General features: G+C 38.4%; 1 protein-coding gene and 1 long non-coding RNA gene across 13 annotated transcripts in view; one reads left to right on the forward strand and one right to left on the reverse strand.

Moving 5' to 3' along the window:
• LOC124134705 (titin homolog) overlaps positions 1–21,453 on the forward strand; it is a 171,274-nt gene that overhangs the window by 70,348 nt on the left and 79,473 nt on the right. Inside the window, exon 1 of one of the 12 annotated variants that reach the window (XM_048381989.1) lies at positions 7,605–8,143. The exons of 10 other annotated variants lie outside the window; for them this stretch is intronic. In XM_048381989.1, the coding sequence (XP_048237946.1) occupies positions 8,083–8,143 (61 nt within the window). In that variant the 5' untranslated portion in view covers positions 7,605–8,082. Of the gene's footprint in view, positions 1–7,604; positions 8,144–21,453 lie in introns of those variants that run through there. One more of the 12 variants, XM_048381990.1, reaches the window with a different exon arrangement.
• LOC124134707 overlaps positions 19,485–21,453 on the reverse strand; it is a 48,288-nt gene continuing 46,319 nt past the window's right edge. The window contains exon 3 of the long non-coding RNA XR_006861136.2: positions 19,485–19,616. This is a non-coding gene — a long non-coding RNA (uncharacterized LOC124134707). The remainder of the gene's footprint in view (positions 19,617–21,453) is intronic.

Consider the following 21,453-nt stretch of genomic DNA (forward strand, 5'->3'; position numbering starts at 1 on the left):
CAGCTATGTGGTCACTGATGATATCATTCTTTCAATGTGTTTGTTTGTTTAACGCTTCTGTCAGCAATATTCAAACTATATGACGGCGATCTGTAAATAATCAAGTCCAGATAATCCAGTGATTGACATTATTAACATCGATCTACGCAATAGGGATACAATGACATACATCAATCAAGAAGGCGAGCCTGACCACCCAATCCCTTTGGTCGCCTCTTATAACAAGCATAGTTGCCTCTTTCAGCAAGCATGGGTTGCTGAAGACCTATTCTAATCTGGATCTTCACAAGTTTCTTTTTATCTATGTTCATGGTCATGACAAGGTCCAATTAGTGTTGTGATTATACAATGGTAAATAGGTACTCGGATGAGATGGCAATGTGAGCACAAACCTTCTAGAGCTCTAATCAGATATGGTAGTATACTCCCCAGGGAGCTGAGATTGCAATTTGAATGCACTCTGATTGTTGACAGGGGTATATGTCATGGTAACAAGCATTGTGTGGAACTGTTTGACTATGACTTTTATACCCATCGGGATTGCGGGTTAGAAGCCATCCCCAGCAACCATGCAATGCTGATCGTAAGAGGTGAATTAATGAATCAGGTGGTCAGGCTCAGTTGTTTGTGTGTCATTGTACCCTGTTGATGTGGATTGTTGCTCTCAATATCCATCACTGGATTGTCTGGTTTAGACTTGTTTATGTGCCCGACACTGTCATACAGCTGAAATATTACTAACCGCTGCGTTAAGCTACAGTCAATCAATATTATTGTTATTTGTACCAGAATTTGATTTATAAGCCATCCAAAGTGATTTTAATATGAGGGAATTGTATACAAATATTTCATAACATTAAGTCACAATAATAATAACTCAAAACCATATTATTCCAAATACTTATTACACTCAGAATGTGATAAAATCAGATTGGAATACATCTGATTGAAGTAATATGAGCTGTATTATTGAATACAGTCTGTCACAATATAAACATGCCTGAGTACACTGCCCATCACCCAGGCAGTAGTTGGAGGTTATGGGAGGGTCATGTCACCTAAGCCTCGCCAGTTGACCATTTCCTTGTGTGGGCGGATCAGGTGACATTAAGATGACCACGCATTGTCTGTAGTGTCCCAAAATGCAGATGAGGACACATGAGATGGGTTTGGCAACTGTTTGACACTCAGGGAAATCTTGATAGAAATGTCACACCTTTTCCATGTCTACTTCCAAGGCCTTACCTGTGTTTGTGGTATGCGTCAGGAATAGTGATTAAGGTGTAGCAGGGAGGTCAAGGAAACTGAAGTGGGTTCTTGGCGTCAAGCAGTTAATTAATTTAGTTCATTAACAAGTTTTAAAATAGTTTTGAAGCCTGATTTAGTTTGATTTGGACTTAAGATCTGGAAATCATGTTGATGTTTGAAGAAACTGAAACTGTTCTAGCACATTGGGATGTTTGTGACAAGTTTTGGATTTTTAAAAAAAAGATTTAGGTGTAGAAATTCTCAAAGGATTGTTGGATAGTGATTGACAGAATTTCTGCTAGGATGTATCTTTGATCAGAATAAAAGAGCTTGCATTATTATCATGGAAATACACGCGATTATTCATTTATGAATATTTGAGTCAGCTAGAAGTAGGTGTAAGGTATTTATTTCTGACCTGTACTGTACCTGTGGGCGGGTGTTCAGCTGTCAAATTACTGCTTGTAAAGGGCCTCCACTGTATCATAAGGAACACATGTCCAGTGGCGAAGCTGACCACTTATTTCTGACCTGTACTGTACCTGTGGGCAGGTATTCAGCTGTCAGAAATACTGCTTGTAAAGGGCCTCCACTGTATCATAAGGAGTACATGTCCAGTGGTGAAGCTCACCACTTATTACTGACCTCACCTGTGTGGGCAGCGGTCAAATCTACACTGAATCATTGAGGAATGTTTCCATGTCCATCCCAGCTGGGTCAGTGAAGGCATGGTGAGATCACACAAGTGGTCATGTCCGCTGGTCTACATTACACCTCTTGACTGTTGATCAAGTATGTATCCTGTGTCATGGGATGCCCCACCACTGAGCTGAGAGGCCTTGCTTCAACAGTGGTCATCTATCACTGGGCCTTGCTTCAACAGCGACCATCTGTCACTGGGCCTTGCTTCAACAGTGATCATCTGTCACTGGGCCATGCTTCAACAGCGACCATCTGTCACTGGGCCAGGCTTCAACAGTAATCATATGTCACTGGGCCTTGCTCCAATAGCGATCATATGTCACTGGGCCTTGCTTCAACAGTGATCATCTGTCACTGGGCCTTGCTTCAACAGCGATCATCTGTCATTGGGCCTTGCTTCAACAGTGATCATCTGTCACTGGGCCTTGCTTCAACAGTGATCATCTGTCACTGGGCCTTCTTCAATAGCGATCATCTGTCACTGGGCCTTGCTTCAACAGTGATCATCTGTCACTGGGCCTTGCTTCAACAGTGATCATCTCTCACTGGGCCTTGCTTCAACAGAGATCATCTGTCACTGGGCCTTGCTTCAACAGTGATCATCTGTCACTGGGCCAAAGGACCTTGCTTCAACAGTGATCATCTGTCACTGGGCCTTGCTTTAACAGTGATCATCTGTCACTGGGCCTTGCTCCAACAGCGATCATCTGTCACTGGGCCAAAGGGCCTTGCTTCAAAAGGTGATAATCTGTCACTGGGCCTTGCTTCAACAGTGATCATCTGTCACTGGGCCTTGCTTCAACAGCGATCATCTGTCACTGGGCCTTGCTTCAATAGCGATCAACTGTCACTGGGCCATGCTTCAACAGTGATCATCTGTCACTGGGCCTTGCTTCAAAAGTGATCATCTGTCACTGGGCCTTGCTTCAATAGCGATCATATGTCACGGGGCCTTGCTTCAACGGTGATCATCTGTCACTGGGCCTTGCTTCAACAGTGATCATCTGTCACTTGGCCATGCTTCAACAGCGATCATCTGTCACTGGGCCTTGCTTCAACAGTGATCATCTGTCACTGGGCCTTGCTTCAACAGTGATCATTTGTCACTGGGCCAAAGGGCCTTGCTTCAACAGTGATCATCTGTCACTGGGCTTTGCTTCAACAGTGATCATCTGTCACTGGGCCTTGCTTCAACAGCGATCATCTGTCACTGGCCCTTGCTTCAACAGTGATCATCTGTCACTGGGCCTTGCTTCAACAGTGATCATCTGTCACTGGGCCTTCTTCAATAGCGATCATCTGTCACTGGGCCTTGCTTCAACTGTGATCATCTGTCACTGGGCCTTGCTTCAACGGTGATCATCTCTCACTGGGCCTTGCTTCAACAGTGATCATCTGTCACTGGGCCATGCTTCAACAGTGATCATCTGTCACTGGGCCAAAGGACCTTGCTTCAACAGTGATCATCTGTCACTGGGCCTTGCTTCAACAGTGATCATCTGTCACTGGGCCAAAGGGCCTTGCTTCAACAGTGATCATCTGTCATTGGGCCTTGCTTCAACAGTGATCATCTGTCACTAGGCCTTGCTTCAGCAGTGATCATCTATCACTGGGCCTTGCTTCAACAGTGATCATCTGTCACTAGGCCTTGCTTCAACAGTGATCATCTGTCACTGGGCTAAGGGGCCTTGCTTCAACAGTGATCATCTGTCACTGGGCTAAGGGGCCTTGCTTCAACAGTGATCATCTGTCACTGGGCCAAAGGGCCTTGCTTCAATAACTATCATTTGTCACTGGGCCAAGAGACATTGTTTTAATAGCCATCATTTGTCACTGGGCCAAGGGACCATGCATCAATAGCTATCATTTGTCACTTGGCCAAGAGACATGGCTTCAATAGCTATCATTTGTCACTGGCCCATGGGGCCTTGCTTCAAGAACTATCTTCTGTCACTGGGTCAAGATGCCATCTGCTCAGAGTGCTACATGAAACAGGGGGAAACTCCATAGTTACACGACAAATAGATGTGGCAGTTGGTATTGATTTTAGATTTGATGAAAGAGTCTGAACAGGAATGTCTTGAGATGTTGTAAAGTTGACATGCAGAACTTTTAACAATTGAAAAGGGTGATTAAAACATTTTGTGAGCTTTATATGAAGAAAATAGTTCATTTAATTCTCCTGGGCTGGATATATTTGTTTGGGTTGAATGCATGTTGAATTTTGGTTTTATCTGTATCTAATCATAAGTTTGACAAATTACAGATATTTCCAGTTAAGGTTATCTTAAATTAGGCCAGTGTAGGAGTGTAACAATTTGAGGATATAGCAACTGGGGTGACCTGGCTGATTGTGTCTCATCATACTCCCCCTCCCCCTCCCCCTCAACCAATGGCCAGCATCCTTCTTCAGATACACAGAGGGTTTTGCTAACTCTGACTAAACCACAGCCAGGTGGAATATAGCATGGATATTGCTAATTGGCCATTCTGAAAGTGCATTGTGTGTAAGTAAAAGTTATGCAGCTACAGGTCATTGTGCAAAGTGAGAGAGAAATCATGTATCAACCATAACTTTTGTCGGAGAAATCACTCAAATTTCTTGATTCCGGAATCAACAGATTCTTGTGATTTCTTCACCACATAACCGATAGCATCTCCGCCAGATCAACACAGGCAATATGTTGATGATAAAGCAACTTCTTCAGTGGATAGATAGCATCTCCACTGACAAGTACATCAACAAACCCAGTAGGTATACACAGTTACATCTCCACTGATATGGACATCAGAGAACCTCCTACCTACTAAAGTATACACTGTTACATCTTTTACCTACGTGAGAGCGTGTTTGATGGTGTCTGGTGACATTCCTCCGATGTTGAAATACCTGTCTTGTCCATCATTTGTAAATGGAAGCTGCTTGTGTTGTAAGTGGAGTAGGCATGCAATGTAAGGCAGGGAAATAAAAATTGCACCCAATTGCCTCATTGTGGCACAGGATACTGGATGCTTTTGATGAGACAGTTAAACTGCCAAGTCGTGTGCCACTGAGTCGAGGAATTTTGATTTTCTTTGCATGTACTGTTTTCAACATAAATAACACTAGGTGCAGCATCTGTTACTTATGATGGATGCTTATGGAGTATCTATTCCTCTTTGTTTGGACTTTGTAAGCTTCTTTTTGACAAGAGTGAGTGAGTGAGTGAGTGGTTTTATGCTGCTGGGGGGGGGGGGGGGGGGGGGGCACCAGAAATGGGTTTCACACAATCTAACCCGGGTCTTCAGAGTGTAGAGCACCCTTTATGACATACATATGATAATACCGCAGCCAGGAAGGAAATCTGTAAGGATTATCTTTGTAACATATACATGGAAGTGTATATATACAAATGTGGGTCTTTTTGTTTAAACAGGGTGCTATAATTTTTTGATACAGTCTCTACTGAATTTTAATTCAGGAATGTGTATAATCTGGTCAACAATTAAAGAGAATAGGACAACAATATTTAATTTCTTTAAATTCAATAATCATCATCAAATTATGATCATTTTAATTTTTAAATTGAATTAACATTCCATGTTAAAGATTTGCACCTGATACATCGTACTTGATGTGATTATGTTTTGGTTTTAGAAATAAACTGTTAGATCTATTACATCTATCTTATCAATACAATTCTTTGAACAAAGAAAATTAGAAATGGGCCTGTGGGTTTTACAGCTTGAAATGTGTTTAGCCTTGGCACTGAGACCATGACAACAGTCTCATCAGGTCGCTAGGTGAGGAGGGACATTGTTCACTGATAATGTATTTAACTTCCCAGAAGTATTGGGCAATGTATCAAGCCTAGTATCTCTTACTGTTGTAGGTCAATGACTGCTCTCCAGTATCTGATACTGCCTGCAAGGGTTACTAAAATGTGGATTAGATGGTTAGAATGGCTACTGAACATGAATTGTCTGTACATGGTTTATGTGTTTGAAGAATGTTCATATGTTACCTGCCTTCATCAGTGTGTGTATATATACTCATATACTTTCTACATTTGTCAGCCATTTTAACCACCCAATCCTCAATTTCAGCCTCCAGAATTTGGTATTAGAACCCTAATCTGCCTCGGAATCCAACACTTATTAGAGTACAACAAGCCATGTATTAAGTGCAATTCTTGATATTCCTGTTTTATTTTGTTCTTCAAGTAACTCTACATATAAAGTGTTTCTCAAGGGATTTGATTTACAAGAGTGACAGTGTATTTGTTGCAGTTCTCTCACAGAAAACTAACTTCAATCAAAGTTTATTTCTCACATGACAACTTTGGGCATGTGAAGTTTGTGAGCATCCCAGTCAATCCTGTCAATCCGTCATTTCTCTGTGGTTCATTTACAGGGGAAATACGCAGGGTCATATTTGTGAACAATACCATCTTGCTTGAACATGTCCTTGTAACTGAAGATCCATCAGCAAGGAGGGATGTTTGAATGCAAAATTCTTCTTGACCAAACAGGTTTATTCATGAGCTGTTTTCAGAAACTTTTGAAATATGTTGCTGCAAAAAATTGAGATGCGGAAACGTTTCTGTTTGTCCTCCGCAGCAAACTGGTCTGACTTGTTTCTCAATGTACAAGATATGTACACCTTTGTATGTTGAAAAATTACATTTTACTTGAATATGTAATTTGAAGAAGAAGTTAATTCTCTATGCAATTGTAATTTAATTTTGAGGTATGACATGACAAGGTTAAAACATGTTCTCTCATTTTCCTGTTTTGGAATTCCATGCTGAACTCATTGAGAACAACAAACTGTAAATTCCTATTGCAGGATATTTTGTGACCAGATTATCATCTGAATTACCTTCTTTCCCTTCTCCATCCTCTCCTTCCTTTTCATTTACTCTCATATCAACATAGACCCTTTTAGAGCCTCAAACTTAACACAAGAGCATCCTTCAAATTCACAAAATGGTTGTCATCATCTTGCAACATTTGTTTTTGATTGGAAAAGATTTTGAATAATTAAATATCATTGAGGGATATCTTAAAACCTGCATTTTTTATAATTTCTAAAACAAATTGGAATAATTTTGAAAGTTCATAGTTAGAAGATAATTTTTTAAAAGCAGAGATATCAGGTTAAACTGTTTGGTAAACCTTTTAGCAAAAAAACATTTAAAAAATGAATGTACTAGATTGTTAGTCATCAACAGAAATAGCGATGTGATTACTCATTTTGATGATCTAATCAAAAAGTAATCAGGATGCGCTGATAATTACACCACATCAACAAACATGACCAAAAACGATATGCGATATGCTGTCTGTATCAGGATAAGGACCATGTCAATTTGAAAATAATTAGCACCTCAAATTGTATAAGCATCATGGCACTTCATCTGTATTTGAATCAAATAAATTAGGAATGGTTTTCAAAGTACCTGGTAATAATATACTAAAACAAAATTGAATAGTAAAACCTTAAAACAATAAGACTTTGTTAATTTTGAAAAAGATTTGTCAATTTCGAAGTCATGTATATTTCGGTGGATATACTCAGCACTGTTAGTCAGCAATAGAAATATCTAACTAACACACATTTCAGCGAATGGTCCGAGTGTAGATAATCAATAGCCTGTATAGAGAGAGAGAGAGATAAACCCTGCCTCCCGCTGCTTGTGATAGACTGAACATTAAACCATGTCAACTAAACTTGTTCAAATCTGCCACTCTGGAGACGTAATTAACCTCGTTTGATCTCGAAATGTACATCCCTTGGCTGGATCTTGTTTCGCAAGCCTTCTGATTCACCCACCTGAAGTCAAGCCTGGCCGAGATGTAGGAATCTGACCTTTGACCTTTGTGATGTCATCGCACGTCTCAGCGAGCAGTGAATGTTTCCAGCCTTGCCTCAGGTGTGGGTTGGGATTTACCTGTGTAGGTTATTACCTATACCTAAGCCAGACTGATAGACAGCTATAAACAAGCCAGAAGTGAAATCGAGTGTGTCTCGGCCTGAGAATCTGGATATTCCAAGATGGGACTTTTACCGTGTGTTATTGTTCGTTCGGAGTACCTGATCATGATATAGCCTTCAACACAACATGTGAGAGCCACAACATTCATAACACAATGATCCGTGGTCAGAAAGATGGGAAGACGTTCGCGACTTGGTTTATTGGCTTTGATCATGGTAAGTTGGATATTTTGAGGCTATTGAACAAGTTGCATCACAAAGGCTATTGATTCAGAGCGAACGGAAATTCATGTCACAGGTGTTTATATGAAGGGCTGCCTTTGTCAATAGTGAGATGACAAATTTTGTATGCCGCGCTAACTACAGTGGATGGAATTCAGGGTTGAGGGTATAGGATGGTTTGAAATACCTCGTGTAGTTTATTCAATACCCCAATAATGCACACCTGGATGGGTTGTGATTGTATTGCGGGTGTGTTGACAATAGTTGGTATGTTGCTACAAGGTCAGCGAGGGGAGACCCTGACTGGTGTCAATATCAGGACAATTCACATTGACATGTGTATGTCATTTTCAATTTCAGAACAAATTACAAACACATATTGATTTCATTTTCTTTGATATTAATCAAGTTAGTCTGAATATTAATTTCTAAATAATTTTTCAAGATTTGACATCATGATAAAAATATTGTTATAATTTATTTGTGTATGATTTATTTAAGTAAGTCTGAATATTGCTTTCTGAATAAATTTTCAAGAATTGACATCGTGAAAATAGTTTTACTTCAGGACTTTTAGATCTTGCATGAATGACTGGAATGAGTGTGTATTGCAGTGTTGTAAATTACACGGGGAAAGAAATATGACACTGACAAGACACAGTAAAGAATGTTCTGAAACTGACGACCATCCAGGTGATATAACACAGAATCTTGTTCTGCTCCATTGGTTCCCAGTAATGTCACATGTGTCACTGATCTGTAATTGACGCTTGTCAATAGACAAGGTAATCAATGACTCTGCAGAAATCTTACAATGTGGTAGCACAGACAATTGGCTGACCTGATTCGGTATGAAAAAAACAGATTTAAGGAGGTCAAATGAAATTGATAACTTGGCAGATTTTCTTGATTCTGAAATGACAGGTTTGTAATTCAGCAAGCCGATATAATTAGTTTTACTGGAGTGTGTCCAAAATGTTGTCTATTTCGGTGCATGTTTCCAAGGTGAATAAGTCACACTGAGAGATGTACATTTCATGTGACACATGTCTGTCACAGAAGTCAGTGTGACGGAAACGAAATGGACATGATAGTAACAGGCAGGTGAATAAGTGGAATATATTCCAGACTGAACCGAGCTCACATCATTTGTCAATTCAGTTTGGGAATTAAAATGCTGGATAGAGAAGCGTGTGTATAAAAGATTATGGTGTTGGTATACATAGATATTATTAATAAACTGCTTAGCCTTATCTGGTACAGGTTATGACACATATATGTCAACATTACGATACGTCACATTTCATTTTGTAGTTCATGACGAAGTATTGACCTAAATTGACTCAAAATCTTTCTCAGGCTTCCCGGGAATGACTTTTATTATTCAATAATTCAATTTCAATATTTGTGTGAGAAAGTGCATAAATTCTTATAAATAATTATCATGATAATGATTGTCCCATAAATTATGAAAGGGATTCCCTTGATATTGTCTGTCTCAGAATTTGTCTTCCTAAATTTTAATATGAATTGTCAGATGATTGGTACGTCAGATTTGACAGTTTGATTAAAATAGACATGTATTTCTAAAGTAAATAAGACATGGATATATAGGTGGTGAGCGGGATAATATGTATTAAAGTACTTTAAGTATATAATGTGAATGTCTGAGAATAACTAGTCTTGACTGTCCAACAAAACAGATTCATAGGGTGTAAGTGCCAAATAGTAGTGAAAATTATTTGAATGGATCACTGAAAATTTGTGATGACACCAGGTGTTCATGAAAAGGGTAAGCATGTCCTGCCCAATCAGCACCCAAAGGAGGAGTTACTGTTACCATGATTTACATTCAAACACACCACATCAGCAACGACACACATTTATTTACATTCTTTAATTTTAGTCTCTGAACTATTTCAGGACAGTGGGGTAGCCTAGTGGTTAAAGCATTCACTCATTATGTCAAAGGCTTGGGTTCAATTCCCCACATGGGTACAATGAGTCAAGGCAATCCTTGTGATTGCTAAAAGTGGCGTAAAGCTGTTTCAGCCTGAACTGTTTAAGTTGTTCTGAAAACAAAATCCTTTGATCACTTTACATCATTCTTGTCTATGTTAGCTATAAAATGATTTTAAACCTGCACAAATAATTGTTTGGTAATTTGTGTTTGTAGGGTGAACTTCATCTCTTTGCCTTGTTATAGTCTGTCATCCAGACCCTGAAACATATATACCAAATACAGCCCATGCAGGTCTGTAATAGTGGCCAAGTCTAGACTACTGCGGTATCTGAAACTGATAAGAGTTGCCGGGCTCCTTTTTATTATACTTCATAACTATTATTTCACAACTTTTATTTCTGCAAAATATGTTCATTTCAGAGACTAGATGTTAGTCTACTCTTTGCCTGTCTTTTCACCTTAGAATCAGTTACTGAAACATCAGATTAAATACTTGTTAATAAAATCATGTCTCATCAAGCCAGCATCTTTAACTGAATAAGTTGATGAGGTGACTCAATATCACATTGGCTTCTAATGTATCAGTTATGGCCTCCCTGCCTGGCCCATTTAAGGATGGGCATTACAGTTAACGAGGCTAGCACAGCCTAGTTGATATTGTGAGAAATCATCACTACTTTATCATGGTGAATTCCTTATCATTATAATATGATCTCATTAAGATATTGGTACATCTAAATGGAACGCCTTCATGGTGTAGTGGATAGAGTGTCAGTTTGGAGAGGGGAAGGTGGTTTGAACCCCAGGCCACTTCATTCCAAAAGATGTTAAAAGATGGCACTTGTTTTTACCCTGCCTCTCTCAGAAACAGTTTGCTTTGTCTGAGTGTGTATCCATGTGTTATATTGTGATATCTCAGTGGGCTGGCACTATGAAATCAAAATTAGACTGGACTAGCAGGAGTAGCCACACAAATATGTGCACACATCAATGTATATGTGAAATAATCTTGAACGAGGTGTCAAACACAATGTCACCTCACTCCTCACAACTGAAATAGACAGGATTCTGATGCAATTATAATCTGTATGAGTTTTATACAGTCCAGAGTTGATTTTCAGCTTATTTTAATCATAAATTAATGAATTATAACTGATCTATTGTCACACCAAATTGATTACAGAATACCAATCTGATAAGTGTTGCTATTTGTTGAATCCTCCATTCTTGAAACATTATGTTTCACTGTTCATGTTAGTGTACACTGGATCAGAGTCCATGAATCCTGTTAGGTGTATGCAACTGTAGACTAACATCTAGTCTCTGAAATGAACATATTTTACAAATACCAGTTTTAAAATTATTTTAAAAAAATAAATAAAAGGAAGCCAAAAAGACTTTCTTCATATTCCTGAAACTACAGTAATCTAGACTTGCCAAATATTATAGACTTGCATGGGCTGTATTAGATATATTTGTTTCAGGGTCTGTGTGACACCTGAAGAAAAGTTAAGCACCTCCCCATCTATAATTCCATATGTCTCAAACCCCGATGCAACCTTTGGAACTATCTACACGAAACACTGATATCCTTGTGATACATGCATACAACCGATTCTGACTGAAAGGTTCTGGAATGCTGTTTCTCCAAATGGTCCCAAGCACGTGGTCATGTTTGATGCAAAGAAGCAGAGGAAAGATCCGGGATAGAATAGGTCTTCAGCAACCCATGCTTGCCGTAAAGGGTGACTCTGCTTGTCGTAAGAGGCGACTAACGGGATCAGGAGGTCAGGCTCACTGACTTGGTTGATGCATGTCATCGATTCCCAATTGCATGGATCGATGCTCATGATGTCAATCACTGGATTGTCTGGTCCAGACTCGATTATTTACAGACCGCTATCATATAGCTGGAATACTGCTGAGTGCGGCATTAAACAAACAAAACAACCAAAAACAGAAGTAGAGGAACAAATTATAAGGATGGACAAATAACTGTTGAAGCAGTTATAACCATGTTATCAGGGCAGTGGGGTGGCCCAGTGGTTAAAGCATTCACTCATCACGCCAAAGGCCCGGGTTCGATTCCCCACATTGTTACAATGTGTGAAGCCCATTTCTTGTGTTCCCCGCCATGATTTTGCTGGAATATTGCTAAAAGCAGTTAAACCATACTCGCTGACAAAACATTTGATCAGATGGTTAATTATTTTGGTTCTGTATTTCAATATTAGTTTTCACTCGTGTTCAAAACAAACTTGTCTCATCAGACACTTAACTTAGGACTTGATTTTCTAAAAAGGTGTTTTGTATAAAAGCTTTCATATGGAAACGTATGGTTATAAAAGCGACAAAGCTCTTTCCATATTCTTAAATAATCTTTGCTAAAGCAGAGTTGAATGTACGTTTATAAGCTTTGTAAGCAAGCTTTACATTTTACCAGATGGGTCTGAGTTTAGTTTTCAAGTTCATGTGATATGCCCCTACATGTCAGCTACTTTATGCTCTTGTAGAATCTTGCAACAACTTGCTCTACTCATTACAAAAAGAAACAACATGCCTGTTTCATAAAGGGCACTGATCCATACTTGACATTGGCATCAGGCCACTGACATGTCGGTTAATTTCATTGAAATAAGATACGAAATAACATTCAAATCTCGGATATTGTGGCATTAAGCTGATTTGTAATATTTTGGAATGTAGAGAACACAAGACACAAAACCTGAAGTCTCCAGCGCAGGACCTATTTGCTGTGCACACTGACTGAATCAGCTGACAGGTTATGCAACACGTGCCGTCAATCACTCGTCAATAGATCCTGTGTTTTCACAATGAACCTATTGTGGCTGAGCCTTCAGGGAATTCCTGGGTGTATTTTTCAGGATCTGTGTGTCATTAAACTTCCATCAGGGTCACAGACTGTTGGCTGTGTTCTGTGATTGATTTCACAGGCTGTAATACATTGCTATTGAGTGGGTGGCTACAGCTGATTCATGTACATTTCGCTACAGTATGAAATGTCAAAGGATTGGAAGGTCATGGTGACAGGGAGGATTATGGCTGTGAAGTGTTTCTTGTCATGGAAAATCTTAACTATGATTTCATGTAGCGAATATTAAATGCCTTGTGAATACCATATTGTAGCATTTCTTTTCACGGTTCATAGTGTTTGATCTATTTAGCTACATAGAGAAATAACATGAACACAAAGACTCACCTGGATGCCTTAGGATGTACTTAACAATCTTGCCCTGATAATTCAGTTGTAAAAGTACACAGAAGGTTTGGGTTGAACACCAATCTGGGGAGGGGCACACTGCATAAAAAGACTATTTGCACAAGTACTCAATAACAGGCGAAAATAGCTTCTACATATTGCCTTGTGGATATACAGGAATGAATGTATGTTATGTTAGAGGATGAAATAAGTATTGTAGAATCGTCAAAATCATCATCATAAATCACAACCATCTTAAATTATAAATGATCAACCATCATCATCATCATCATGTTCATCATGAATAGCCGTCATCAATAACCTTCATGAACAACCATTAGAAAGCATCAATAGTTGCTATCATCATCTGAGTGGGTTAGTGACTTTGTGTGTCGGTGATAAAGTGCCTCACTCTAAGAGTGTGGGTTCAAATCCTGAATGGGGCTCAACCACCCCCACAAAAAAAGTAAGTGTTATTGACCCAAATATAACATTTGTTACATTTGACCCCTTTCTAAAAGGCATTATGTATTCATGATCATCATGGGGGCACGGGTGGCCCAGTCGTCTAAGGTGCAGTGATTTGCTGTGCAGATTTGTGTCCCTTGGGATGTTTCTAGGTTTGTCAGCACCATACCCGTGCTCGTGGGTTTCACCGAAGTGATAAATGTCTGAGACCTGCATCACTTCGGGTTTTCCTCCCACGTTAAGCTGACACGCCGCGATATAACTGGAATAGTGTTAATAGCGGCATTAAACCCAACTCACTCACTCACTCTCGCATGATCATCATGAATAACAGTTATAAAGTATCAATGATTAATATCATTACCATCACTGCCATTTGGTTTGATCACTTCCAGCATAGTTTGGAAAAAACAAAATTAATATTGCAACTCATAGTCCATGGAATAGGCAGCCAGCAAGGGTATTCCTGCCGAAATCTACATTTGTTCATTGGTGGTCAATATCAGTGGTGTCTCAGTCCCCCAGGCATGGTCTCTGCACAATGGCTTACCCTTGATTAATCCTGGGGTTATGTCTAAAGATGTTTATTACTCAACTAGTTTTGATAGGCAGAGATTAAACATGGGCCTAATCCATTTGCTTTGTAATGTTATTACACCTGTGTCAACTCCTTGTATATTTCACCTTCCTGACTCACCTATATAGCTTCAGGGTATCTCTACCTGAGTAAACTGCTGTACATGATTTGTAAATTGCTGTCATTAACACCTTGTACATTTCAGTTATTGTTGCAGGTATTCCTGTCATCTAACACTCATCTAAGTACTTACATTGATCCCTTTTAGGAAACCTTTTAAAACCTTTACTTATATATAATAAATATGTATGTTTGTGAGTCATTTTTTTTATATTTTTATGAATCATTTTTTAAATCTCTACCCTCAAAATATTATGAGACATATTTGTCATATTTTAAAGTGATTCATATATTTGTGCATATATACTCAAAACAAGAAGTTGAAGAACCCCTGATGGCCAGAGAGATTAACTGTTTTGGGTGTTCCTGAATTTCTTTTGAGTAGTATATTTCACTCCATATGTATTTGTCAGTTTCTGCAAATGTTTCTCTGGAGGGGAGAAAGAAAATAATAACATAAGGAAATAGCTTTAAGTAACTGACAGAAAGTAACTGACATAGCCCTGGTTTCGCTCTTGTCATGTTGAACAACATATATGCTTAAACTAGTTTTTCAACACTACCAGCAAATTTCATGCAGTATGTCATTTATTTAAGTGTTAAACTTCAAAACAACTTGAACAAGCTGCATGTTTGTAATATTGGCTAATCTAAATATCACAAACACATTGTCAACACATTGGCCCAAGACTGAAGTGAGACTCCTGGCTCCCATGGTGTAGATTTTTCACCACAGGTGCAAACATGTTTTCACAAAAATACCGTTTCTTTCATTGTTAAAGTATGCACCTGATATTTAACACAACAATTTTTTAAACTGAGAATATGACATTTGTTCAACAAGATCATGATATTTAAACAAGGAAGAAAAACACATGATGATGCAAGTTTGAAAGGATCCGTGTATGTTTTTGCAAGACATGGTTGCTTTGTGTATGTATTCGCTGATTCAAAAGATATGTAATTAATACAGATTAATATTGGTCCATTAATTGTTTTTGTCAGAAATTAGTTACTACCCTTAGGCAGATATTTTCCTTCCTTATTTAAACCCCTATTTCAGACTTGTCAATTTCACGAGAGTGTTATGTAACCTGTCAATCTGTTGTCACTGAATGGACCACACCTTCTGAGATCAGGTAATTGTGCATGTCATTGCTGCTATTAATGGTCACTATCTTGGCAGGGGTGTTAAGTGGCTTCATAATGAGAGGACATACATTGTGTGTGGTCAGCTAGGATGAAATGGTTACAAAATGACCATTGAAAACAGGTGATTGATCAGCGGTGACTGAAAGACATCAATAGCTAGATTTAATGATACAGATGAGATTTATGTCACAGTCTTGGCAATGACTTATATTTGAAATTGTGTTTCAGTTTCTATTTGTCTATTCCCTAAAAGCTTTAAAACGTTTCATGACAATAATGGTATGAGGCTTTGTATGTAGGAAAGAAGGGTTTGGGCGAATTTGAATTTTACGATTATTTGAGCAATATTCATAAACATTGAGGAATTATGCATGTGGAAATATGTCTTTGTTTAATGTCACAAGTTAAATTTTGTTTGTTTGATGGGGTTCAAATAGAATCTCAAAACATTATCCGATAACTAAAACTTGAAATAAAAGTGATAAAACTTACATTATCATAACAAATCTCTGCTAAAGGCAGATTCCATTGCACAATTCCGAATATCAAAAGCGTCTTGTTTATGAATCACAGTCAAATAGTGATGATACCAAGTGTTTGCGAAAAGTCTAGCATATCCTGCCCCACCGGTGGCACCATCACAAACACATGCAAAGGCAAGTCAATTATTCACCTGAAAAAACTACAGGAACATATGATACAATTCAAAATAGGGAATTGTATTGAAAATCATTTTTGTCACTGATGCATCAAATTTGGAAATGTCCTCCACATGTCTTCAGTAAAACGTTTTAAAAGCTTTGCTGAGGACTGGAATGTGGTAATCTTGATCAAACAACTTTTGATCAAGAGTCCTATGGCCCTCTTTGAAATCATTGTAGAAAGAGTATGCTTGATTGTACCTCACAAGTTGTGAAATGTAGACTCCAGAGCATGGCGCTACAAATCTTGTTGTGTATTATCATACAGTTTCGATGGCAAGTAATTTCTTTCAATAAATCCTCAAAAGTTGATTAGAAAAGTCAACTCTAATAGAGGAACCAGATCATTTGTTTGCCATTTCTTGTGAATGATTATTGCGAAACGCTGAATCAGCACATTTTGGAAAATGACATCAAATGTTTTATCACAGTTCCAATATTCCTAAATAATGACAACCAGTTTTGAAAAGGGTGAACAATGTTTGTAAAGCAGTCAAGTCACAAGAAATATCCCAAGTATTGGTCAGAAGATCCAAATCCACTTTAAGCACATTGTAAAAAATACCAGACATAGTATGTGTGACAAATACCCCAGAACGAATCATCCTGTTCGATCAGAAAACAGCCATCATTGTCACCCACAACCATTATCATGAGCGAAAAATTGCAAGTGAATGCCTTCTCACTGTGGATCTGTATTTATAGCTCCGTATCAAAGACCATAAGTAGTTGTGTGAAAAACATGATGAATGTGATAAAATTCATTTCCTTCAACCAATAGCATTCATTAAAGGTAAAGAGCAAACATGGGCCATTTTTTCGACGGGTTGAAATTTTGAGTATTTGGTTCTTGTTTCGACAGCTGTCAATCGCAGCATTGTCTCGTACATTTCACTCACACCTGTTTCGGGTTAAGATAATATATCACCTCTTCTTTTGAATGGGTGAGCCATTGTGTAAATCACTGCCATGTGTGAAACCCTGTATTGAAGTGGATGAACACACATCGATCATGTCATCAGTGTCTTAGAGTTTCTTTAACCTCATTTCTACATAATTTGTAAACTTTCAACAAAATATTTTTCAAAGTAATACATGTGTGTATTTGTTTGAATCGGGAGAAAAAATCCTTTTATTTGCATATACACTCAAAAGTATTTTTTCAAGTTGTTTTTCAAATAGTATCATTGATTTTTTAATCATTGTAATCTGTTAAATCCTTCCTTGAGTGATGCACACACAATTGGTATCACCTTACCCTTAATTTCTACAGCCCTGAACCCAAATTTGGACATTTCAAAGTTTGAACAAAATTGTAAATACCTGAAGCAGTACTCATAGGAAACAAATGACCTTTTCCACGTGTCAGGAATGTTAATAAAACTGTCCACAAATTCATCAGTATGGATGTAGGTCAGCTGACATCAGTTAATTCCGAACTGTCACAAAATCAATGAAATGGAATACAAATTAGTTGGAGAACTGGTGAAAATTAATATACACAGAATGTATCATAATAAATGCATGGTTGATGGTTTTATATTCGGAAGCCATTATTCTTTGTTGTGTTTGGGATTCTGCCAGTGTTATATTGATGCTTTGTTGTATATTTCATTCCCGAGGTTGATTGGCACTTGTAGATTGCATGATACATGTCAGTATGGTTTGAGTATATTGCTATATTTGGCTTCATGGAGTACTGACATATCATTTAACCAGTGCAATACTTTTCTGTTTTAGAGACCACATTGTTTGAGATTCATGCATAAATCCTTTTTGTTTTTGACCATCTGTATTTATTTTGTTACTCTATCCTTTAATGGCATCAATCAGTTTCTGGTTTGATCATTTTAATGTCTTTTTCACTCGATAACCTGGAGGTTTTGTTCCCCATACTCAAACAACACAATGTAATATGTCCCAAAAATCCTAAAATTTAACATTTTTGTTTTGTTAATTACCGTAATAAGCGCCCACGGTGATATTTGCTAATATATTGGCTAGTGAACAATCCCAATTAGCACCCCTTCTGATTGATCAATGTACTCAAGACTTATTTATTCTCGTATAATACACACTCGTGTGATATATGCACCCTTAGTTATGGGCAATTAAATTCTGGAAAATATATCTGTCGAGAATAATACGCACATACTTTTCTTTTGTATCATTTCGGGCTGTCAGCATAAACCAAGAAGAGCCCCCTATTTCTATTTTTGAGAGCGCCCTGGGTGCTTATTATATCGAATACGGTTATAGAGATATAGCCTTACTCATCAGTGCACCTGTTTATAGTCAGGTATTGTATGCGAGCTATGGGCAGACTGACATGAAATACACATCTGTCATTGTTTTCAGACAACTGATGTATATTTCATCATGCTAATTTTTTCCCCCAGATCTTCCAGTTTAGTATTTATTTGAAACACCATTTACCATATGTAGTCAAATCTTTATTCTCGACTTCATTTGGAGATGCATATTTCAAAACAATTCTTCGACAACATTCAGTGCCTTCCCTCCTGATAAAATACATATTTCATTTCATGAAGCCAGCTGATGACATGTCGCTGTTATGAAGTAGCTGTACATTTCAAAGAGCGATGCATGCACGATTTGGACGTCGATATCGATTAGTGCAGCAGATGTTAACTGTGTGGGTTGTTTAGCAACAACTGGTATTGCATGCATCTATTTTTTTTTACTTTCTCATCACAATATATTGATTTTTCCTCAACGTGTCAATGCATAATTTTACTGTTGTAATATTCATGGTTTGCAATGGAAATGAGATATAAGGAATACAATACTTTTATCCTGACCTGTAACACAAATTTGGTGGGATGGCCTAGTGGTTAAAGCATTTGCCCATCAGGCCACAGCTATGGGTTTGAATCCCAACATGGGTACATGTGTGAAACTCATTGTGTATTCCGATTGTGTGGATCGATGCTCATGATATTAATCACTGGATTGTCTGGTCCCGACTCGATTATTTACAGACCGCCGTCATATAGCTGGAATATTGCTGAGTGCGGCGTTAAACAACAAACCAACCAACTCATTCTGTATGGCTGATATAGTGCTAAAAGCGGAGTATTTTAACATACTGGTACTCACAAATTTGTGGAGTCGAAGGACTTGTCCCACATGGGTACTGTGTGTGAAGTTCATTCCTGGGGTCCCCCTCACAATCATGATGTTGCTGACATATTGCAAAAAATAGTGTAGTATCATTCACTTACAAACTTGGCAGTGGGGTTGTCCTGAAAGTGAAGGCAGAAGTTTATAAGAAAACGTACAACTTTATGGATAACAACTTCTTGTTTATTGCATCTAGCATCTTACTTACTCATCAACTTCTAGAATGCCAATCAACAAGTTAGGCTGATTTTCTTCTTGTTTGTTTGTTTGTCTGTTTTGTTTGTTTGTTTGTTTATGGCACAGTCAGCAATACTCTATACTATATTTTGGGTTGTAAATAATCAAGTCTGGACCAGACATACAAACAGCCAAGTCATAGTCACACTTGGTCCAGTTAAGTCGTCTCCTCTGATCAGCAGTAAGATGCTGGGGACCTCTTCTATACTAGGTCTTCTCAGTGCACATTGGTCCAGGGGCTGCTTCCCATCACAGGTGCAACATTTGAAGTCAATCCTTCATACCCCAGGGATGGTGATTAAAATGATTGAAATGTTCATTGATCAGAAAAAAGGTCTGGGTTTCATTGCCATATAGGTGAAACCATTTCCTAGTGACCTCTGCCATATTGCTGGAACAGTGGTGGAACAGTGGTCTGACATCATAGTCACACTCTCGGTCACTCACTCGGTCACTCACTCGGTCACTCACTCGGTCACTCACTCTGTCACTCACTCACTCCCTCACTCCCTCACTCACTCACCCACCAACCCACCCACCCACCCACCAACACACTCACTCACTCACTCACTCACTCACTCACTCACTCACTCACCCCACTCGCTCGCTCACTCACTCACTCACTCACTCACTCACTCACTCACTCACTCACTCACTCAACCCCTCAGGAACAAACTAAAGGGTGACAATAGTTCCATTTGAAAGTAGACTTTTGTCTATTGTTCATGTTCCAGTGGTCAAGTGGAAAACTATTCCCACTTTGAGCACTTCACATCTGAACACTGTGCCAGCCATTGCATGACAGACTGATGAGGAATTGGTTTTATATTAGTTCCTGACTTTCTGCTCCAGTGGCACCAAGCCCTTGCCTTTATACCATATTAAGGATATAAATAGTTTATCTCAGCATGGTTCGCAGGATGATTGCAAACAACATGCAATCATCAACATGCAATATTTATATATGTCCAAAGCTTATATTGCAATGGATTCATCAAAGTGTATTTGGTTCATCATGCTTTAGATTGATTTGGGTTTAAACATATGTCAACAACTTAAATTTCAGATGGCCACTGGGAAATATTTTGTTGACTACATGTGACTGCAATATAATAACCTTTTTGCTGTTTGAATTAATATTAATAATGATGATGATATTTTTATTATTCAAATTAATAATTTTAACGATGATGTGTGATGATGATGTTGATGATGATGACAACAACAATATCAAGCAGCCACAACATTTTTAAGGGAAATATGTCGAGTTGGGCACCTTTGCACTACTTATGCTGTATATTAACAATACATGCTGATTTTTGTTTGTGCTAAGCTTTTCAAACATATTTAAGTAGACGTGGTTGCTGCTGCGGCCTGTGCTCCCTACACTGATGTCGGTGTGTGGAGCTGCTGGCATCACGTGTCTGCATGCAAGTGACATGAGCAACCTGTTGTTGACACAAGCACCGGAGTGTATGATTAATGCAGCACTCGGTGAAATATAGTAGAGATGTGTTATGGACACATTTGATCCAATATGTGGCAGCTGTTGCACAAATATCAACTTCTGTTTATTGTCATCACATTCAAATAGAATTTTTTGGTTGTTGATCGTGACAATATTTGAACAAATAAATCCGTAAATGTTCTTGTTGAATTTCCCAAATTAATGCTGTTACTTTGATAATCTTGTACCAGCCTGACATTAACACCTATCCGATC

This window comes from Haliotis rufescens, unplaced genomic scaffold (assembly GCF_023055435.1).
Source record: "Haliotis rufescens isolate VD_foot unplaced genomic scaffold, xgHalRufe1.0.p SCAF_4, whole genome shotgun sequence".
Classification (NCBI taxonomy): Eukaryota; Metazoa; Mollusca; class Gastropoda; order Lepetellida; family Haliotidae; genus Haliotis; species Haliotis rufescens.